The sequence below is a fragment of the Leptonychotes weddellii genome, chromosome 3 (assembly GCF_054177405.1).
Source record: "Leptonychotes weddellii isolate Sample4059 chromosome 3, ASM5417740v2, whole genome shotgun sequence".
Lineage (NCBI taxonomy): Eukaryota > Metazoa > Chordata > Mammalia > Carnivora > Phocidae > Leptonychotes > Leptonychotes weddellii.
This window is the reverse complement of record NC_138371.1, coordinates 163873448-163893100: the sequence shown is the minus strand read 5'-3', so window position 1 is coordinate 163893100 and position 19653 is coordinate 163873448. Positions and strand designations below refer to the sequence as shown.

At 42.9% G+C, this 19653-nt stretch overlaps 1 protein-coding gene across 6 annotated transcripts in view; it reads right to left on the bottom strand.

Moving 5' to 3' along the window:
• The window catches only part of MBNL2 (muscleblind like splicing regulator 2), a 142246-nt gene that overhangs the window by 96754 nt on the left and 25839 nt on the right, over window positions 1-19653 (bottom strand). For 5 of the 6 annotated variants that reach the window (XM_081815124.1, XM_081815121.1, XM_081815119.1 and 2 more), the window contains exon 2: window positions 11091-11864. In XM_081815124.1, coding sequence (XP_081671250.1) covers window positions 11091-11264 — 174 coding nt within the window. In that variant the 5' untranslated portion in view covers window positions 11265-11864. Of the gene's footprint in view, window positions 1-11090; window positions 11865-12550; window positions 12680-19653 lie in introns of all 6 variants that reach the window. The other variant, XM_081815120.1, reaches the window with a different exon arrangement.

Below are 19653 nucleotides of genomic sequence, written 5' to 3'. Positions count from 1 at the left end.
AAAAAAAAAAAAAGAAGAAACAATCTCTGAATAAAAGAAAAAAAGTTTTGCATTGAAAGAATTTCCCTTCAGAATTCTGCTATCCCAATATTTTCCTGCAAAATGTATTTTATACAGTTTCCGTTGTTCAAGATGAATAAATTCTAGAGCGGTGCAGGACAACAGGGTGTCTCTAGTTAACAACACCGTGTCATGCCTTTCAACATTTGTTAAGAGGGCAATCTGGTGTCACATGTTCTTATCCCAATAAAAATGAAACAAAACTGAAACAAAAGTATTTCAGTGTCCTTATTTTATAGCAGAGTAGTGGAAATATTGCCCAGTACCAGCCTAAGTCTCTATCCAGGCTTTTGGGAACTGCTGAGTTGCCCACAGTGGCAAAATGAGCCAATCCGTGAATTTTAGTAACTCGTAGCTGCCACTTGTGAGCAAGTCTCCATGTGATCTGTCTATCAGGGCAGCCAGAAACGTGAGCATGACCCAGAAACACCTTTCAGGTTGTAAAGCAAAGAGCTTATTTGTACAAAGCCTTTAGCTTTGAGGTTTTATCTGTCTGTAGATTGACGGAAAGTATTAAGCAGTAGGTAGCCAGGAAAGTGACTTGAATTTTGTCAGAGCAGGGGCATTTAGAAGTGTAAGACTTAAGGATACATTTATGCACTTGCAAATGTGACGGGGCACCCACAAGTGCTGGATACAAGGATACAGCAGTGGGATCCCCACCTTACAGCCTCACCTTGTCATGGTGGAGACAGACCCAGAGGAGACACAGAGATAGATCACACTCCTTAAGGATAATTTCTGAGCTGGCTTTGTGGATAGATGTGTGCCATCTGTCTCAGCCCAGACCCAAGTCAAGACCTGAGGCTTGCAGCTACACGGGGGAAGAGCATTCCAAGTAGAGAGAGCAGCCAATGCAGAGGGCCCTGAGGGACAAAGAGGCCAGTGTGCTAGGAGCTCAGGGGTGAGGAGAAGCGTGGTCGACTTACGGGGCCAGAGTGCAGCAGGGAACCAGGGCATAGGGGGCCTGAAGGGCTGTGATGTAGGAAATGGAACAGACAGCTACTGGAAGGTTTGGGGGAGAGAGTGACGTGACCTACAGGTCACTCAGCTCAAGGAGGGAGTGGCGAAAGCCAGAGCTATTATATAGGCTGTTAACAAAAGTGCATACGAGACATGTGGTGGTTTGGGCCAGCTCGGTCATGACAAGAGTGCTGGAAAGTGCTCGAATTTAGGATATCTTCTGAAGGCAGTGAAAGCTGGGCTTATGATGGACTGGCTATGGTGGTAATAGGAAGAGAAGACTGAAGCTGGGTTTCAAGATGTTTTATTTGATCAGGTGAATAAACAGCACCATCTGAGAATAGGGACAATGGGAACAGTAGGTTGAAGGGGAAACCAAAAACTTATTAATAGACATACTGAGTGGGAGAGGTCACTTAAATATCCAGGTAAAAATGTCAGGGAGGGGGCGATCGAATACATGAGTCTAGAGCTTAGTGGAGAAATCAGGGCCAGAGATAGAAATGAAGAAATGTTCAGCATACAAAAGATGTGTATCCCCATTGGGTTGGATGAGGTCATCTAGGGAGTCCAGTTCTGTGGAATATGGGCCAGAAAGTACAAAGGTTCTGAGGCAAGATCACACTTGGTGAGTTACAAGGGTAAGGTGGTCACTGTGGATGTGAGGAAACACAGAGCTGTTCAAAGACCAAGCCTGGAATGATGCCAGCATTTAGAGGTCAGAAGAAGGAGGACTCAGGAAGGAAGACAGAGCAGGACCGGCCAGTGAGGTAAGGGGAAACCAGAGTGATTCACCAACACGATGCCCATAAAGTCTTCCAGGGATGATTCAGAGCAGGTGAGAAATTCGGTCTGCCCTCTGTGATCACTACTGATGGAAGAAGGGGTGTATGCTGTTCCCACGATCAATACTTGTTTCTTGGTTTTGAACAGAGGTTAAACGTGGCAGCCTATAGACGGAATCCAGCCTGTAGGTGTGTTTTGTTTGAACTTCAGGGTTTAAAAATATTTTAATTGGTTGCCAAAGTTTAGAAATTGGGAAACTTCACACCAAAATACTGCATCTCTGGTTCTTTTTTTAAAAATCCCCAGGATTTGGGGTGCCTGGGTGGCTCAGTCAGTTAAGCGTCTGCCTTTGGCTCAGGTCACAATCCCAGGGTCCCAGGATTGAGCCCCACATTGGGCTCCCTGCTCAGCGGGGAGGAGTCTGCTTCTCCCTCTCCCTCTGCCCCTCCTTCCTGCTCATGCTCTCTCTCACACAAATAAATAAATGAAATCTTAAAAAAAAAAAAATCCCCAGGATTCTCAGAAGGCAGCTGTGTGTGGCTGATTGGCAGTTGCCATCTTCAATGGGGTCATGAGCTCTTCAGTTTCCCCTCTGCAGCCTGCACTGGTCCCCAGGTTTCCCCAGCAGTGAGTGTGGAGTGCCTCACTCCTATTTCCTCCTGAGTCCTGCATATCTTGGTTTGCACATCTTGTTTAGTGAAAGAGGGAATGAATGAATGAATGGATGAATGAATGAATGAATGAATGAATGAATGAATGAATGAATATTGATTGACGGGGCACCCGGAGCGTGCTCAGAGAGGGGAAATACACGATGACCCGCAGGAAAGCCAGGGCTCAGATACAGACTCCCAGGTCAGGGCTTTGACTTTAAAATCTTTGCTTCGTACATTGTATTAAAAACGTCCTAAAATAAAACCGAAAGTCTGAATGAAAGGAGGAGGGGTCCTGACAACATGCTATTTCCATTTTGAGGAAAAAAATAGAATATTAAATCACGGTAAATGTGTCTTTCTCCTTAAGCTTTGGTGAAAAAATGGTTTCATGAGAAACTGCTACACAGACTAACAAAAGTTAGCATCGCCGCCCAAGGCAAAGTGAATAATAAACAAATGTAATTATTAAAGAATATAATTAAGGTGAAAGTGATATTTAACTCCATTTGGTTTTTAGAGAAAGTAAGTTTTGCCATTTTTCTCTGTGAATTATTTTTATCTATTTTTATGTGTTTTAAACGCAGCTTATTGTAATTATAGAATGTCAGCTGATCATCTCTCTTCCTTCTACTCAGTACCAAAGACTGGAGTTTTTCAAGCCTCCTCTCTCTTGCCAACTCTGATGATGGCGCGTGGCTATCCAGGGCAGGGTGTAGAGATGGATTCTGAAACCAATCTGGGCTCGTGAATTAGACTACAGTGTTTGATTTCTGATGTTTTCTAGGTTTAGATATTCTTCTTATGGTTGAATTATGTCCCCCCTCCACCCAAAAGATGAATTGAAGGATTAATCCCTGTCCCCCAGAAGGTGACTTGATTTGGAAGTAGGGTCATTGCAGGTATTTGTCACTAGTTAAGATGAGGTCCTACCAGAAAAGGTGAGCCCTAACCTAATATAACTGGTGTCCTTCTAAGAAGGGGAAATTCAGACACAGACTCAGAGGGAAGACCATGGGAAGAGAGACACACGAAGACAGATGTCTGAAGCTGGAGGCAGAGATTGGAGGTATGTTGCCATAAGCCAGAGAACAGACTGAGTTACCAGAAACTAGAAGAGGCAAGGAAGCGGTCTCCCATAGAAGTGTCAGGGGGAGCATGGTCCTGCCAACACTTGATCGGACTTGCAGCCCGCAGAACTGACAGGTGAGACATTTCTGTTGTGTTTCACTGCCCTGTCTTTGGTAATTTGTTATGACAGCCCTGGGAAACGAATACAGAGATTATTTTGTCTAACTCTTAATTTTAGACAGGTTTGAATGTAGGTTTCTCGATGGTAGACCTTGTGTCCCCAGGAAGGTGGCATCACTCATACATGCCACGTGTGTGCTATCCCTAAGTAGGACACAGAGGCAGATGCCACATTGCTTGAGAATCCTCCTTCCTTTGCTCACTAAAGGCACTGAAGTGGATTCCACCTGCCCTTCACAGGAGCAATGGCCCTCCTCTTGTCCCAGAAGCTAGAGGTAAACTCTTCCTCAGCATAGAAATATCTTGAGTATCAGCAAGTATCAGGTGCTAATCTTGGCCCCAGAGAAATAACCACAAAGTATCTTTAATGACCCTCTGGTCTTCTTGTGCCCACTTTCGTGTGTGAGACTTCTGTGTAGACGAGAGTTTAACTTGCAGGCCATAGAGAGTTTCTAGAGGCCAACATGAAACCCTCAGGATCTTGAGATTTGTTGCAATAGTCTGTATTTAGGGAAAAATTCCATAGTTTTTATTAATTCTTAAAGATGTTATACTTCCCTACCATCAGAACAAGAACGAAAAAGAAAGACTAAGGATCCTCAGCATGGTGGTCAGTATCAAGCTAAGGTTTTGTTCCTGGGGAAAAAGGCATGGGGATGGAGTGGGCTGATGACCTGGGGCAGGGACGGGATGAAGAGTTTGGATTTAGATGTGTGGAACTACAGGTGAGTATGGACCACGCATATGGGGTGTTTGGTGGGCATTTGGAACCAGAGAGTTGGCAGGGAAAGGGCACACACCCAGAATGGTGACGGATGGGCACAGAAGTGGGAACTGAATGCTGAGTTGCAGACACCCTTTCAGAACTGATCACTGACCTGACCTAGGAAGGGCCAACACTGAGTCCTGGTGACTATCCACAAAAAGGGAGCGAGGAGAAGAAGAGGTGGCATTAGAGGTGAAACAGGAAGGAAGGTTGCAGTGGTAGAAGAACGAGGAGTGTACCAGTGGGGGAGGGGGGTGGAGAGCAGGAGAGAATTCCAAAGGAGGGGCTGATCAGGCTTGCAGAACAAAACAGAGAAATTAAAGACAATGATGAACAGCCATGCAGAGAAGTTTGGGATCTGAAGTTCAAGTTGTGGGGACTCCTTTGTTAATTTATGCACTCTGTGAATGGTTGTTCTTGCCTTTCTGCTACGTGCCAGATACCATGCTAGGTGCTTGGACACAGAGATGAGTAAGACGCAATCCCACCTTTAGGAAGCTTATGGGCTTATACAGGGACACACACTTATAGGGATAAACTGTTATATGGAGGTCTGAATAATGCCAGGAAGGGGCAAATGGCTGATTTGCCCTAGAGGGCAGAAGTCAGATGACAGGGAAATGGACCTCTTACGCAGGAAGTAGAATTGGTGGGTCCAAGAATCCTTAAAGTAGTACCTGTCCTGCACTTTATCATAACATCCGAAATCAGAATCACATGGGCGCACACACACACTGATACCTTGGATGAACGCCACTTTTGTTACTGAGACCTAGTAAGTGATGGTATAATGTTTGTAAATAAATACAAACAAAAATATACGTGCCTTGCTTTCTCTCTTTTTCAAATATTTAATTTTAGTACCTAAATTGGTTTATTCCCGGGAGCTTCTTTTTAGAATGTTTTTGACACCTCAATTTGCTAAACTTGTTAAACATGAATATTATTAAGATATTAGGAGATTTAGAATTCACTAGACCAATGATTTATTCTGTAAAAGGAATTAGGAGGAGGGGAAGGGACAGGGGCAGCTTTGGAGTCACACTTACCTCTGAGTAGGTCCCTTCCCCACAATTTACAAGTTACATGTGAGTTACGTGTGAGTCGCTTACAGTTTTGAACCTGCATCCACAGCTACAATGGTTGGCTGAATAATATTTACCTTACAGAGTTGTCAGAAGGAACTGATAATACATGAAAAATGCCTGGCAGATAATGGGCTCTATATGACTATATGAGTCACTTACAGTTTTGAACCTGCATCCACAACTACAATGGTTGGCTGAATAATATTTACCTTACAGAGTTGTCGGAAGGAACTGATAATACATGAAAAATGCCTGGCAGATAATGGGCTCTATATGACTACAGGGATTTCTATTGGTAAGGACAAAATTGTCTGAGATACTTTCAAATCAGGCCAGAATTGAGCATATAACTTAAAATAAAAATACTCAAGCAATTCCTACAAAGAATTTCCCTCTATTTGAAAGCAATTCAAGAACATGAAGTTAAGGTCAAGGCCAATGACATACATTTTTTAGTATGTTTTTAAGAACTGTCCAAAATGGTCACCTATCTACCATTTTCGATTTTGAAATTTTCACCCATACATATGAAGACTAAAATTTTATTTGCCATCAGCCCCCTTATAGCCAGCATCCTGTAAATAAGTGAGCAGGATCTACCTTTTTTTACATTTTTGAAACTTAGCACCAAAGAGAGAGCAATAAAAAGTAGTTTCTGCATCATGTGTAGCTTCAGAGAAAGTGAAATAATTTACTTGTCAATTCTCCAATGTTGTATTACACTTCCAGCGTCACACTCGTGTCTCCAATTCCTGCACAGAGCTCCCTTCAAAATAGATTTTGAAATCTATTGAGATTTTGAGAATGGGGCCAAACCACATGGCTGCACAGGTTGTGCACTGCACAACTCCAGGGGGTGCCGGTCACATAGACTGTTGAGAAATGTACCCCTACTGTACAGCCATATTGCGGCAGCCCTATTTGAGAGGCTTGAATACATTCCTGATGAACATGCTCTACCATTCAACAAATACTTATTGAGCATCTAATGTGTATGAGACACTGTTCTAGGCTCTGGGGATACAACAGTGGTCAAAAAAGATACAATCCTCATCTATATGGAGCTTACATTCTAGCAGAAAGGATGGGGGGGTAGATAATGAACAAAAACTAAGTATGGGTATAGTTTATCAGAAGGCGATCATTGTTAGGGAGAAGAGTAAAACAAGGTGAGGAAATGGAATCACAGCAATGGGGAAATAACTATTTGATATAAGGTTGGCAGAAAGGCTTCACCGTCGGCATTTTTGATCTGAAGCCTGAAGGGAATGAGGGACAAGCTGCTCATACAACTGAGGCAAGAATATTCCAGGCAGAGCAAAGAGCAAGTGCCAACACCGTCAGGTGGAAACCTAGTTGGTACATCCAGGGGACAGCAACGAGGCAGGGTGGATGAAGGGACAGGGGTAGGACTGACATCAGGTGACTGGAGGTGAGAAGCAGATCTCCTAGGGCCTAAACAGCTTTCCTAAGGATTGGTCTTTACTCAGGTAAGATCAGAAGCCACTGGAAGGCCTTGAATGGGGGAGTGACATCATCTCATTCAGGTATTGAAAGAATCACGCTGTCTTTGAACAAATTTTTACTATGTAAAGTCTAAACAATTTCCCCAAATACTCTAGGAGTGCTTTTTGTTTCTTTTTTGTCAAAACTAGCAACATGATTTAAAAAATTGTTTCCTTTTTTAAGTTCAGTCTGAATTAGCATGTTGAAGCAAATATATTAAATACTTCATCAAGTGGTAAATGCCAAAACCTTTCGTCTCAATAAGCATTACAGCTAATTCGTTTATTCCTTTCTGGATGTTTCAATTTGCAAAACAAGCCAGATTAGTTCCTCACTCGGTTAGAGGGAAAAGAACCTGAAAAGAAAAATCTCAAACATCTCAACTGTGAGGGAGACGGTTTCATGGATTATAAAGGCACAGAGATGGGGTTGGTCAAGGCTGCAGGGAAGTTAGTTGCTCACGAAGCAATTTGCATTTTGTCAAGTTAACCTAGCTTGTAAAACACAATGTTCCAGAATGTTCTGGCCTTCCGGAAAAAATGTAAGCAAATCCACTGTTAAAAAAATATCACAAATGCCATGCATGCTCGTGGTTTCACTTAAACTGCAACAAGGTAACAGTTGTGAAAAAAGTACAAATTGTCATCAGTAAGAACTCTGCTCTGTTTTCTGAAATATCTTTTATAAAAGTATTTATACATGTACAATTCTCTTTCCAAAGACCTCAGCAAATCTCTTTTCTAACCACCCACAAATTTGTTTAGTATGTGTTTATGGATGTTTACTCATGGATGCAAATAATGCATAACAAAAAACAAACCAAAACAAAACAAGAATAGCTCAGGCTTATAGTAGACTGGTCTAGATATGCCAACACAGTTTCCTCTTATTTTTATGCATAAAAATATTCCACAGTGTTTGAGAAAATACCTTGTAACAAATAATAACAACAAAAATAATGCCTGCCTCAAACTTGATTTCTTGTAATGTCATGACTAATTTGTATCACTGAGCTATTATCACCCACATCATAGATTCTTAAGAGTTTGGACACATGAAGAGTTGGACGCTTTATGGGTTGGACACGTCTTGCCTATAAAGACAGTCATCAAAATCAATGTCTACCATGACCAGTCCCTACCATGTCTTGCCCTATGCTAGGCATCTGGCATATCTTAGGCTGGTTAGTCTTTTTAGTAACCTTATGAAGTTGGAATTATTATATCAATCTTAAATAAAAGGAAACTGAAATCAAGGAGGTAAAGTAATTTGTCTCAAATGAGAGCTCACCTGTAACCAGACAGAGTTCTTTGATTCAAAGCCCTTGCACTTCTGTCTTAGGCTGGTTCCACTGAGCGACATGGTCTTATTTAAAATATTAAATGAAATAAGATTAAACAGCTTAAGTATGTTGTCATCACACTTTTTCTTTTTAGCTACCACTTTTGAGTGCCTTTTTTTATTTGCCTGTCCTAATCATAGAACTCGTAATTCTTTTTTTTTTTTTAAAGATTTTATTTATTTATTTGAGAGAGAGAGAATGAGAGCACATGAGAGGGGGGAGGGTCAGAGGGAGAAGCAGACTCCCTGCCGAGCAGGGAGCCCGATGCGGGACTCGATCCAGGGACTCCAGGATCATGACCTGAGCCGAAGGCAGTTGCTTAACCAACTGAGCCACCCAGGCACCCAAAAGAACTCGTAATTCTTACATCCACCTCGCAAGGTGAATAGACCAGCATGGTGCTGGGCACTGTGCATGCCTGAGCCAATTTCACTGGTGAATATCCTCATTTTACCCATGAGACAAAAGCTAAGAAGTGATGAGTGACCCACCCAAAGCGGAGAAGTGGTCGGGTCTTATTCTTGGGTCTGTCTTGTTCTTCTGGCTATGGGCTCCTTTCACATTCTTTACAGTTTGACAACTTTAAAAATAAATAACATCACACTCAAATTGAATAATCTGAAAATTTATAATTCTCAAAGGGAACAGATAACTCAAGGCAATATGTAACTGCTTCAACACTTGAAAATGATTCTACTAGACACTTCTGAAAATGATCTTTAAAGCTTCATATTCTCATGGCTTGGTTCATGTTTTTATGCTAAACATAACCATTCTGGATCCTTTCTCCATGGGTTGGAATCCTCAAACAATTGTGGTCCTGGTGAATCCACAGTGAGGTAATAAATTGTAAGGATCTGGGAGTTGTTGTTTTCTTGATATTTAAGGAATACTTAGCCTTGATACATTGGACATATCTCCCTCATACTTCCTTAACTAATTTAATGATTTAAAAGTTTTAAGAAACGTCCTAAAATGTTGGTTTCATAGTAAATAGGCAATCGGAGAAGGCTTGGATTAATAAAATGAAGGAAGTGGGATGACCTGGACAATGAATTTCTCATTTCTGACCTGTTTCCATATCTTGAAGTTCTTAGGATCTAGTTTTTAATCTATACTGCTTTTTATAGTGAATGCTTCCATTGGTGACAACCAGAGAAGCAAATACATACTTAGTTTACTTGTTTGACTAAAAGCAAAATAAATACTAATATAAAAATGTGTTTGTACTGTTATACTTTATATAATTGTGATTATCCATCTATTTATTTCTGTGTAGACAAAATAATTCATACTTTTAAAGTCTAATCTAATAAACTTTTTATGAGAAAAGGAATAAAATAGGGGTAGTTATTGAGATAAATAACATACCTAATTTTCCAAATTTTAACCCTTAAAAAAAACTTCTCTTGGGCTACAAATGTATCCTTCTGCCTTTAGTGTATAGACAAATTGTCCCTTTAAGATGTACTTAAACGTATGAAGTCTTATATTTCAGTTTTGACTTACAAATATCATAAGACATAACTTTTTAGTTTAAGATAAAAACCATCCCCCAAAACATACCCAAACCTTCAATATCCAAGAACAGGCTAACGTCACTATTCTGTAAACTCACAGCACTAAGATTTCCCAAGAGCATGGATCAACTTTTTTTTTTTTTTTAACTCTTTGGTAAGCTTATTTATACGAAGTTTTGCAGATATATAAACGTTAAGCTCTTTTTAAGCCATGTATCTTATATCCAGTGGAAACAATATCATGATGATGTTAGGACTGTCTCAGGCAATCTGGGATTCATAGAATCCTATTTTAGGGCAAAATAAACCTCAAAGAATTATGGGCTAAGTCACCCCTATTTCCTTCAATTAGAGATTTCATTATAATTCCCCTATTTCTGCAGGTCCAAACCCCACCGGACTCAGTGTATACCTCAGGTTGCTGACCTCCTAAAAAATTTCTTGAAATGGCCAGCTGGAAGCCAGTTCTCCCTTCTATGGATCCCCACAGAGGTCTCTTTCTCCCTTAAGGCACATGTTCCTTCCTGTCTAGTATTATAGTTATTTGCTGACGTGCTGTATTTCCCCTCCCAGATAGCGAGCTCAAGGATGCCATCTTGAATCACATTCATGTCTTCTGTGATCGGTTAACGTACACACAGTGGGTTCTCAGGAGTATTGAGTGTGTACTCAATAATTTCTGTTAGCCATGACAAACTGTCAGAGAGAATGAAAAACCTATTAAGAAGTATTTTAGGAAACCCTTGGTCAAGAAAGAAAGCCACAAGAGTAGAAAATTCTTCGAGAGGAGAAGCAGAGTAACTGGCACATAAAAGTGACACATTCAATCTCTTCACCTTTATATAACCTCCAGAAGATCAAATGTTAATAAAATATTTATCTTCAGTTGTCACAAGCCAGACTTTGATTTAAAACTCTTGGGTACATGAATGTCATGCCAGACCCAAAATACATTGTCATGTATTTTTAATTTAAACATGGATCTGTGAAAAATTTATGTATGCCTGATATAAAAAAAAAAGTGGGTGAAAATATCCCAGTAGTCACCACAAACAAGAAAACAGGACCTAGAAACGACTGGAACTCCTCTACAAGTACCACAGAAAACCTTTCATTGGGAAACCCAGACGTGACACGGGAAACGCATCCCCTTACCTTGAGGGAATCAAAGCAGGCAATGACTCTTCCATTCTCCACCTGGCAGCTCTTGGGGGGGTGAGCAAATTTGCACTCCTCATCGGAGCGGGAGCAGGTACCCCTCTGGAACTGCCTGCAGACCTCTAATGTCAGCCATTTTGTGTCTCTGACGGGGGCCACGTTCAAGGCCATGGTGCTCAGGCGCCGGGGATTCTGTTCGTTTCCGTCAAATGATGAAATCAATCCAGGTCCCAGTGATTCTGAAACTACTGTTGTGAAAAACCCCACATGTGCGTGTGAAGGTAAGTGATAGATTGCCTAGTGAAGTCCAATCCAGGAAGCAGTGAGGAGAGGATTTATCGGCAGGCAGTCACTCATCAATCAATATGCCCCCCTTGAAGACTGCAGGCCACAGCAGAAGCACGCTCAGTGTCATCTCTGGCTGTAAACGTCCGAGTCTCTTGACCGATCTGCAGACACAACCGTTTTTAATAAAGTGACTTCAAGATCATGGCACTCCTTGGGAGAATATTCAGTTGACGCTCACAGCTATTGATGGTGCTGGAAAATAAGTCACCGAGATGCTCAGATCTTGGCAGGATTTCTCTTTCCTCCCAGCCTTCCTAAATGCTGAAACTGAGCAATTGGCAAAGTCAGACCATTGAGGTATCTTCATCCACTGTAAGGTCAGGGTAACGTGTATTTGACGGAAGAATGATTTGAACACCACAAGAGCCCAGGCTGCAGTTTCCAGCAAAAGTAACTTCGCACAGGCACTTTGAAATCATGAACCTGCAGGACACAAAGAAAACATCAACTTACACCCAAACTCGCTGGAATCAACGCTCTGACAAACTGTTTCAGCTCTTAACTAGAATTTGCGAAAGTGCAGTTTCGAGCTTCAAGCTTAGAGGCTAGTGAGGAAAGTTATGCATTAGAGAGAGAGAGAGAGAGAGAGAATACACAACTGCAACCGGATTGCAGAAATGATCTAGGCAGCAGTCCAAAAGTTAGGAATGACTCAAACACATGAGTGTGGCAGACACAATAATTAGGCATTCCGAAACAATCCCATCTAATGTGCCTCATCGCCAAAACAGTGTATGAGAACCGTGGCTTCCGATTAATTTCACATTTAGGCCATTGATTTTACTGTTGGAAATGCTATCAACAATCATTCGGGTTGTGTCTCTCCTATACAATAAGGGTATTGGCCTTTTGGATGAAGCATGAGCCTCTTATTCTTTGCATCCTTTCCAGTTCACAGAGATTTGAACTTAGAAATGGATAGGTAGAAGCTTCCTAATATTTATTTTTAGGTCTCTTAGGCTTCCTCTCTACTGTTCCTATTTGCTTCATGTTAGAATTCCCCTCTACGCTGTAAGCGCTCGGAGGGTAAGGACTATTTGTATTTGTCATTTCTGTGTCCCTGGTGCCTTAGTTCATGGCCATTAGGTCCTCAAAAAATATTTACTGACCGATTTCACTGATGACCGCCTCACTGACTCAAGGGATGAATGCAAGTTAGTTTTAGTTTAGTTCGGTTTAGGTTTTAATGGAGTCGCGGTCTGCCCCATTCCGGGGAATGCCGGAGTTAAATCACATACCTACAACAAAAATATAATTAGTAAATTCAGATTTCTAAAATCATCATATTTAGTTGCTTTTAATGTTTTCAAGGATTATGGAGTCATTAAAATATTAGAAATTTCCCATCGCTGGGTCCAGGATGAATAAAGGACTGAATATCAGACGCTGATCATTTTCACAGATTGTATGTGCTACAAGCCACATCCACCGCATGCCTAGCCTTGATGTCCTTCTAAAAAAATTTTAAATAAGAACTTAATGGAAACTGGAAGTCGATTATTTAAAATCAGCATGTACAAATAAGTTCAGACACTAATAATTTTTGCATGGCTCACAAATGTTCCCCTCATGGTAGCTAAGTTTCGTTAACTCCAGGTAAACCGGGCCGAACAGGCTTCCTTGCCATAGGGTTTGGTTTGGTTTTGTTTTGTTTTTGTCTGCTCTTGAGTGAGTCTCTAATAGGGGAAGAGAAACAATGGTGTCTCTCAAGCTTATCTGATCATGGAACATTTATTCAGCAGGACACCTCTTGGGACTAGGAGGAAATGCTACTTCATCCCAGTACGTCTTTTACTTGTTAGTAGAAGTGTTTGAATGAGTAATAATTGTATGTGCATGTAAGGAATCTGGCCACCTTGAGAGAACATACCTAACTCCGACTGTAAAATATTTGAGGGGACAGGCAGGCTCCTGCTTGTCTGTTTGGCAGCATTGTCTTCCCAGCAGCTAACATCAGCTCGCTTAACTAGGCAGTTCAAGAAGATGAGTTTAATAACCAAATTTACTCTGGGTCAGGTTTCGCAGACCAGCCTGGACCTGCATCCTCATTACCTCAACCCCCATCTCTAACCCCAGTGGAGAACAAAGGATGAGGGAAACAAGGGACAAGAAAACATTCCTGCCTGTGTACCCAGTGGAGCCAAGACACTAATAATGAGGTTTCAAATGATAGGTTGGTCGCATCCAGTTTAGATTTACACAATATTTCATAGAGTCCCTGAGTCCTGTGGACCAGGGTCTGATGGGATGACAGGACAAAAAAGATGCAGGAGAAGCTCATCCTCCAAGGCAGCACCACCTTGGCCATGGCTTCACGTGCAGGAAAAGAAACAGGCAAACAGTATTTATGCACAGACGGTAAATGAGTAATTACTCAAGTATTCCTAAAACCCACGCAGGAACAATGCTCTCAGCCCAGTCCGGTGATTGGGGTACCCATTTGCTTATACTTTTGGGCAAGAAATCATTATTTTCCTGGGAGAAACAGATTGCCATTTCTAGTTACTATGAAAATCCAACCAGAATCTAGCTGGTCAGACTTTAGGGAGACGAACTTGCTTTTTTTTTTTTTTTTAAGATTTTATTTATTTATTTGACAGAGAGAGACACAGCGAGAGAGGGAACACAAGCAGGGGAAGTGGGAGAGGGAGAAGCAGGCTCCCCGCAGAGCAGGGAGCCCGATGCGGGACTCGATCCCAGGACCCTGGGATCATGACCTGAGCCGAAGGCAGTCGCTCAACCAACTGAGCCACCCAGGCGCCCCGAACTTGCTTTTAAAAGCAGATGAGCCAAGCTTTCAGATGGCCAGAGTCCTGTGTAAGTCAATGATGTTCCAGAAGGAAGCGGAAGTACATCATATTGTACCTCAATACATTGCTATCTTCTCACGAGTCCCCTCTTTCTTCCAGCTTGTTCTGTTTCTATCCTAAAAGTTACAGAGCTACTCTTATCAAAGACACTGCCTCCCTTAGGCGATCACAACCTCCACCTTCTGGAATGGGTACAAGCGGGCACTTGTGGGAATAAGGAAGAGAGAGCAGATTTGAAGGAGGTTAAGGAAGGCCACCAAAGGAGATGGCCAATGATGGGTAAGGATGGAGGAAACCAACTTTTGACACGGTTATCAAAGGAGGAGACTAAACTCTGCTAACACATAGACCAAAATACATATTGGATCTACCAGACTGTAGATTCCCGGGAGGAGGAGTGACATGTTAGGGCTTTGCTCTCCGGGAAGGATGCCACCAGTTACATGTGGCTTCCGAGCACTTGAAATGGCGGCTAGTGTCACCGAGGAACTCAATTTTAAATTTCTATTTATTCTTAATTAATGTAACTTTAACTTAAACATTGATCCTCAATTTAGTTATTGGAAAACTTTCAAGTGTGCTTGGACTGACTCAAGTACATAAATCCACTTTTTAGTTGTACATTTTATGAGCTCTAAATCCAGATCAAGAATTTCCAATGAATTCAGCTCCTGAGTTGTGCTTTACGTGTGAAATTCACACTGATTTCAAATACTTCATACAGAAAATAATGTGAAAATATCTCGTTAATCTTGTCTCATATTTTACTACACGGTGAGCTGCTAATATTTTAACTAACTGGATTAAATATTACTATGAAAATTAAACTCACTTGCTACTCGTTAGCCCCTCCAAAATTCAGAGCTGTATGGAGCTGCCATTAGATTTCTATTGATGGCAATGTCTTCAGAGGTTTGCATTTTTTTTCTCTCAGCCAACACAGAATGTCGTGGAATGGTGGAAAAGTACCCCGTCCTATGAGCCAGCTTCTAGCCCTCATTTGGCCGAGGTTCCTTCATGTGACCTTGAGTAAGTCGATTTCTCTGAGATCCAATTTCTTTATCTGTAAAATGTGGGTAACGGTTCCTACCTACATGTCCTGGTTGCTGCCATGAAGGGCAGAGGATAGCGGAAACAGAAAATACTTTGCATACAGTGACATGCTGTCCCAATGCCAGGCAATGAAAGGAGAGGCTACTCTAGAAATACTTACTGACTAAATCCTCTTTCAGGATTCTGCATCAACGGCCTCTTGCAGATCCACAGATGCCGAAAGCAGGACAGGGCCTTCGAGATCAAAGGGGCCAACAGAACGGGGTCCTAGGGGCCACTTATCTGCAGCATCCCTCAGTTCTCAGACTGATTGATTTTGCACCCGAAGGGAACCCACAGAGAAGTTTCCCCAAGTAAAAATCCCACAGCGTTCTCACAAAAGCCTGACTGACGCCTGCTTTCTTCCTTCAGTTGCTACTAACCCAGAAGTGAATCAAACGCTCTGGGGCCCCTAGCAGTCACCCCGGGTGTGATGCGTAGCCCAAGTATTCGGGAAGCATTGCTCGGGAGCCTCCTTGGTTTGAGGGCTTGTTGGAAACACAGAGGCGGAGGCCATTCCCCAGTGCTCTGGGTGTGTAGGGAGGAGAGAGCAGCATTTTCTAGTTCATCTGCCCGGAGGGGCCCCTGGGAAGATGTGTCTGAGTGGAGAGGACACCTTTTTCTCATTCTCAACAAAGTCCCACGTATGCTGCCATTGGTCCTGCTTATATGCCATTGGTCCTCCCTTTTACCTTTCCCAGACGTTTCTGGGCTGTACTGGGAACCAGGGTCTCCTGCTTACATGATTTTCCAGTTCCTTCTGTTTTTCGTTTCTCCCAATGCCCTGCTCGTGCAGCCATTTTTCTCAGTTCTTTTTGACTCGTGCTTCAGTTTTATTTCCAACGTCCCAATCAATGCTATCCCAATTAGCTCCTTCCGGCGCAGAACCCAGGCAGAACTCAGAAGTAGTTCTTCCCAGTGATTTCTCTGGCCTGCTTTCTTCACTGGTGTTCCTTTCCTTGTCCTCTTCGGGCATTCGGCAGTCTCATGTTCTCTCCCCCTCGTGGCTTTCTGAGCCCCTCGGGGAGGAGGAGATGCCTGTGGCCTTGGGGGCTGAGCACTGATGTGGCCAGCCCTCAGTGTCCCTGCATCTTGAAATCCTGCTCCCTAGGACCCCCACTGCCCCCTCTGATGACCTCTCTCTAGCCCACTTTGGGACAGTACCTGGTGATCGTTTTTAAGTATGACCCCCTAATTCTCAACAACTTAACTACTGAGTTATCCAACCACCTGCTCCCCGTGTAAGTTCCTCCAGGTTTTGCCCTGTATATGTAATAGACCTTCCCCATTAGTTTCAAGTCCTCAGAACTCAGTTCAGTGCCTGGTGTGAAAAATATGCTCAACAAATGTTTGTCAAACAAACTCCTGATCCCCCTCCAACGAACATCTGCACTGTAATACGGACCAAAGTCAAAACGAAAGGAATAAGGTTCTGAATAGGGAATGTCAGTACCATCCTGGAAGGGAAATGCGAGCACGTGTCATTGGCTTACGCTGTTTCTTGCCAAGAAGGTCAGGGGTGAGCGTGAGGATCTGCCCCAGGGAGAAATTATTTGATCTTCAAAACCCAGCATCGTTAGCCCTGCGATTTGCAAAGGGTAATACCTGGGCAAGCACAGCAGCGACTCCTGGGAGCTGGTTAGGATGCAGATTCTCAGGTCCCGCCCAGAAGCACTGACTCAGAAAATCCGGGGGTGGGGTCCAGCAAGCTGTGTTTTAACAAGCCCTCCCAGGGTGACTCTGAAGCCTGCTCCAGTCTGAGAACTGCTGTAGTAGGCATTTCTCGCTAGTTCCCCTGTTTGTACCAAGGGAATAAGGATGTCAGCCCTGAGTTGATCACAGGGTCTCGGGGTCACGGATTCCCACAGAAATAATTGCAGGAGGGCTGGCTGGGTGGCTCAGTCGGTTAAGCGTCTGCCTTCAGCTCTGGTCATGATCCCGGGGTCCTGGGATCTAGTCCTCCATCGGGCTCTCTGCTCAGAGGGGAGTCTGCTTCTCCCTCTCCCTCTGCCCCTCCTGCTTATGTTCTCTTTCTCTCAAATAAATAAAATCGTAAAACAAAAACAAAAACAAAAACAAAAGAAATAATTGCAGGAGGGCTGGCTGGGGGCTTCTCCCAGTGGCTGTGTTTCTGATGGATCAAAACACAACTCAACTAAACAAAAGACACCTGAGAGACCTGTCCCAGACAAGATGTCATTCTATGAAAATTACAAGAATAAATTAACTTCGAGCCTGTAGGTTTTGTTCAGGATGAAGCAGGTCTTAGCAGCTCAGCCCTCAGCCCCTTCCTGCTGGAGCTCTTTACAGAGGGGCTGCTTTGTAGCGCCCGGATACAACGAATATCGAGGTTCACCTCAGGACCCATCTTCAAAGGAAAAGCAAGACTGAAGTTCAAGGATAAAGAAACGAAGTTCTGTAGTATTTCCCGAAATACCAAAGGACTTGCTGCTAACTCTACAAAATAATCGCAAGCTATTTTTACAGTCTTTACTTACATGACACTTCATTTTTCAAAATACATTTAAAACTCCTCTAGGTGTTCAATCTGCAGAAAGTTGTGGCTTTGGACTGCATGAAAGAATGGGCTGCTCACGTCTGTTTACAGCTGCGGGAGGGTGCAGCAGGCCCGTCTGGAGAGCACAGCCCGTGCGTGCTCAAGCGAGGCGACCTCCCTTCATTCCACACCCCTCAGCTCCCAGACAAGCCTGGGCCGGGGACCCCGGGTGTCCTCACCTTGCTGACGCTTTGGAGCTAGTTTGTACATTCTTGAAGGGGAAAACATCAATCATGCCCAATCTCGAGGCTGAGATTGATCAAAATTTAAGACTGCCTTAAGGAAAACAGTTCACTTTCGGTCACCGATGGCATTTAGCTCTCTGCCAGACATTGGCCTCCTAGCGAGCTCATCAAAGGGTCCTTGCAAAACAAACCGATTTCTGAGTCAGACAGTCAAGAACTCATTACCCATTAAGTAATTTATGGGATGTCTTTAATTTTATTTTCCATAAATCTCATTACCATAAAGAAACTAGGTCTCCTTGAATTTCCTAATCTCTAATTTTGAGCATCTTCGGTTTTCCTCTTTTTAATGTTTAAAATTCTCCGAATATATGTTTAAAGCATGATTTTTCCTTCCTGCGAGCGGCTTGACGTTTGAGCATCCCCACTTCTATTTCTGGAGCTTGATTTAAAATAGCTCTCAGTGGGCTCTCTTCCCTGATCAACGACTGGCCGCTTCCCGCACCTATCAGATGCAGACGCCTGGGCGGGGGACGGACGGGAGAAGCTGCCAGCTGGAGGGCTGGGCTGAGAGCCACTTGACCTCCAGGAGAGGGTGTAATCCTGCCCTGTAATCACAGCCACCTCCAAGAAGAGGTCCCTCACTGGGGCCTTCCCACAGGAAGCCTGATGGACCAATAAAAATACGGGAACTTGAGAGGCCCCACTGCAAAAGTAGAAAAGGACCTCATTGACTTTTTGAAGAAGAGTAGGCTGTCCTTAAAAAGATGTTTCTTTATAGAACCTTGAAATGGGTTTCTTTTTAATTTACTGAAAATATACATGAAATGGCATTCTGAGACTTCTGCACGGTTTAGGGGTAAGAATCAATTTTTCTATGTGGGGCTCTAGTTGCTCTTCTAGCCTGATGAGCTGTGTGATGTCACCTGAGCTCTCCGAGTTCCAGCTTCCTGTTTGGAATCAAGGGGTTGAAAACACAAAAGCCATAAATATATGTACTGCAACCACTATAGATTAAATAGTGTAAGTGCTCTCTATACAGTATCTATCCCTTATCAACATTAGCTGTGGCACCCATATGCCTAACATCTATGTGCATGTACACACAATCACACACATACACACACAACCCCCACAACATGCATACACACAGTCACACACACACAACCACACACATACACACACACGTGACAGATGGAAATAACTTCCACTCACTAAAAGTTATAAATTTCTATAAAGCAAATGAAGTCTAAATAATAGGAAGTAGAAAGGTCCTGTCTATGAAGTTGGTACACTCTAGGAAGTCCTTCCCAGAGTATTAGTTAGACAAACTTTTGATGGATGCTCTTCTAAGACTAATTCCAAACACACATCGCTTCTCGGCCTTTTGGCTAAGATCAAGTGTAATTCCAAACACATATGCATTCTAAGCAGAGAAAGAACCAAGGCTAACAATGATGCCTTCATCTTACATGGTACTTTTTCTTTGGAACACACTTTCAAATGCATTTCCTTGAAGAAATCAAGACACTGGCCACCCAAGGTCACAATGGCGGGTCTGATAAGCC